The sequence below is a fragment of the Octodon degus genome, unplaced genomic scaffold, assembly GCF_000260255.1.
Source record: "Octodon degus isolate 3935 unplaced genomic scaffold, OctDeg1.0 scaffold00042, whole genome shotgun sequence".
NCBI lineage: Eukaryota > Metazoa > Chordata > Mammalia > Rodentia > Octodontidae > Octodon > Octodon degus.
In genome coordinates, this window is record NW_004524618.1 from 826,603 (window position 1) to 827,395 (window position 793).

The 793-nt window shown below is 72.6% G+C and overlaps 1 protein-coding gene across 1 annotated transcript in view; it reads left to right on the forward strand.

Annotated features, from left to right (window-relative positions):
* Positions 1–552: 552 nt before the first annotated feature.
* Tlx1 (T cell leukemia homeobox 1) overlaps positions 553–793 on the forward strand; it is a 4,931-nt gene continuing 4,690 nt past the window's right edge. The window contains exon 1 of the mRNA XM_023715465.1: positions 553–793. This exon is cut by the window's right edge and continues 354 nt beyond it. Within this exon, the coding sequence (XP_023571233.1) occupies positions 553–793 (241 nt within the window).

Here is a 793-nt window from a genome sequence, read left to right on the forward strand (position 1 = left end):
GCGGGCCGTTCCCTGTTTCTTCTTTCTCACCTCCAACCTCTTGCTGTTCGCCTGTCTCTCTCTCCCTACAGGAGCTGCTGAGTCTCCTTTCCGGCTCCACGCTCTGGCTCTGGCTCGGCATCTGTCTGGGCTCCCGGCCTCCCCTCCCCCTCCCCCGCGCCGTCATTCACCCCGCTCCTTTCCGCGCACAGCCAATGGAGAGACCCGGCCGAAACGGCGAGGCTCGCTCGCACAGGGCTTTTTCGCCCGGTGATTGATGTCCCAGAGTCAACAGCGAGCGAGCAACCAGAGAGGGGAAGGAGAAGCCGGAGCGCCGAAGAATACGGCGCCCCCTCTCCCTCCCCTCCCCCCGACTTTAGTCCTCCTGCGCACTTCGCCTCAAGTCTCGGCGCAGCCCGCAGCCCCGGCCTCCGCGGCCTCCGCGGCCTCCCCGGCCTCCCCGGCCTCCGCGGCCTCCGCGGCGGGCTCCCTCCCCGAGAGCCCAGCGCTGCGCGCCGCCGCCGCCGCCGAAGCCGCGGCCCCCCGGGACGGGACGGGGCGGGAGGGGCCAGCATGGAGCACCTGGGTCCGCACCACCTCCACCCGGGCCACGCGGAGCCCATCAGCTTCGGCATCGACCAGATCCTCAACAGCCCGGACCAGGGCGGCTGCATGGGGCCCGCCTCGCGCCTGCAGGACGGAGAATACGGCCTCGGCTGCTTGGTCGGCGGCGCCTACACCTACGGCGGCGGCGCGGGCTCCGCGGCCGCGACGGGCACCGGGAGCGCGGGGCCCTACGGCCCCGGCAGCACCC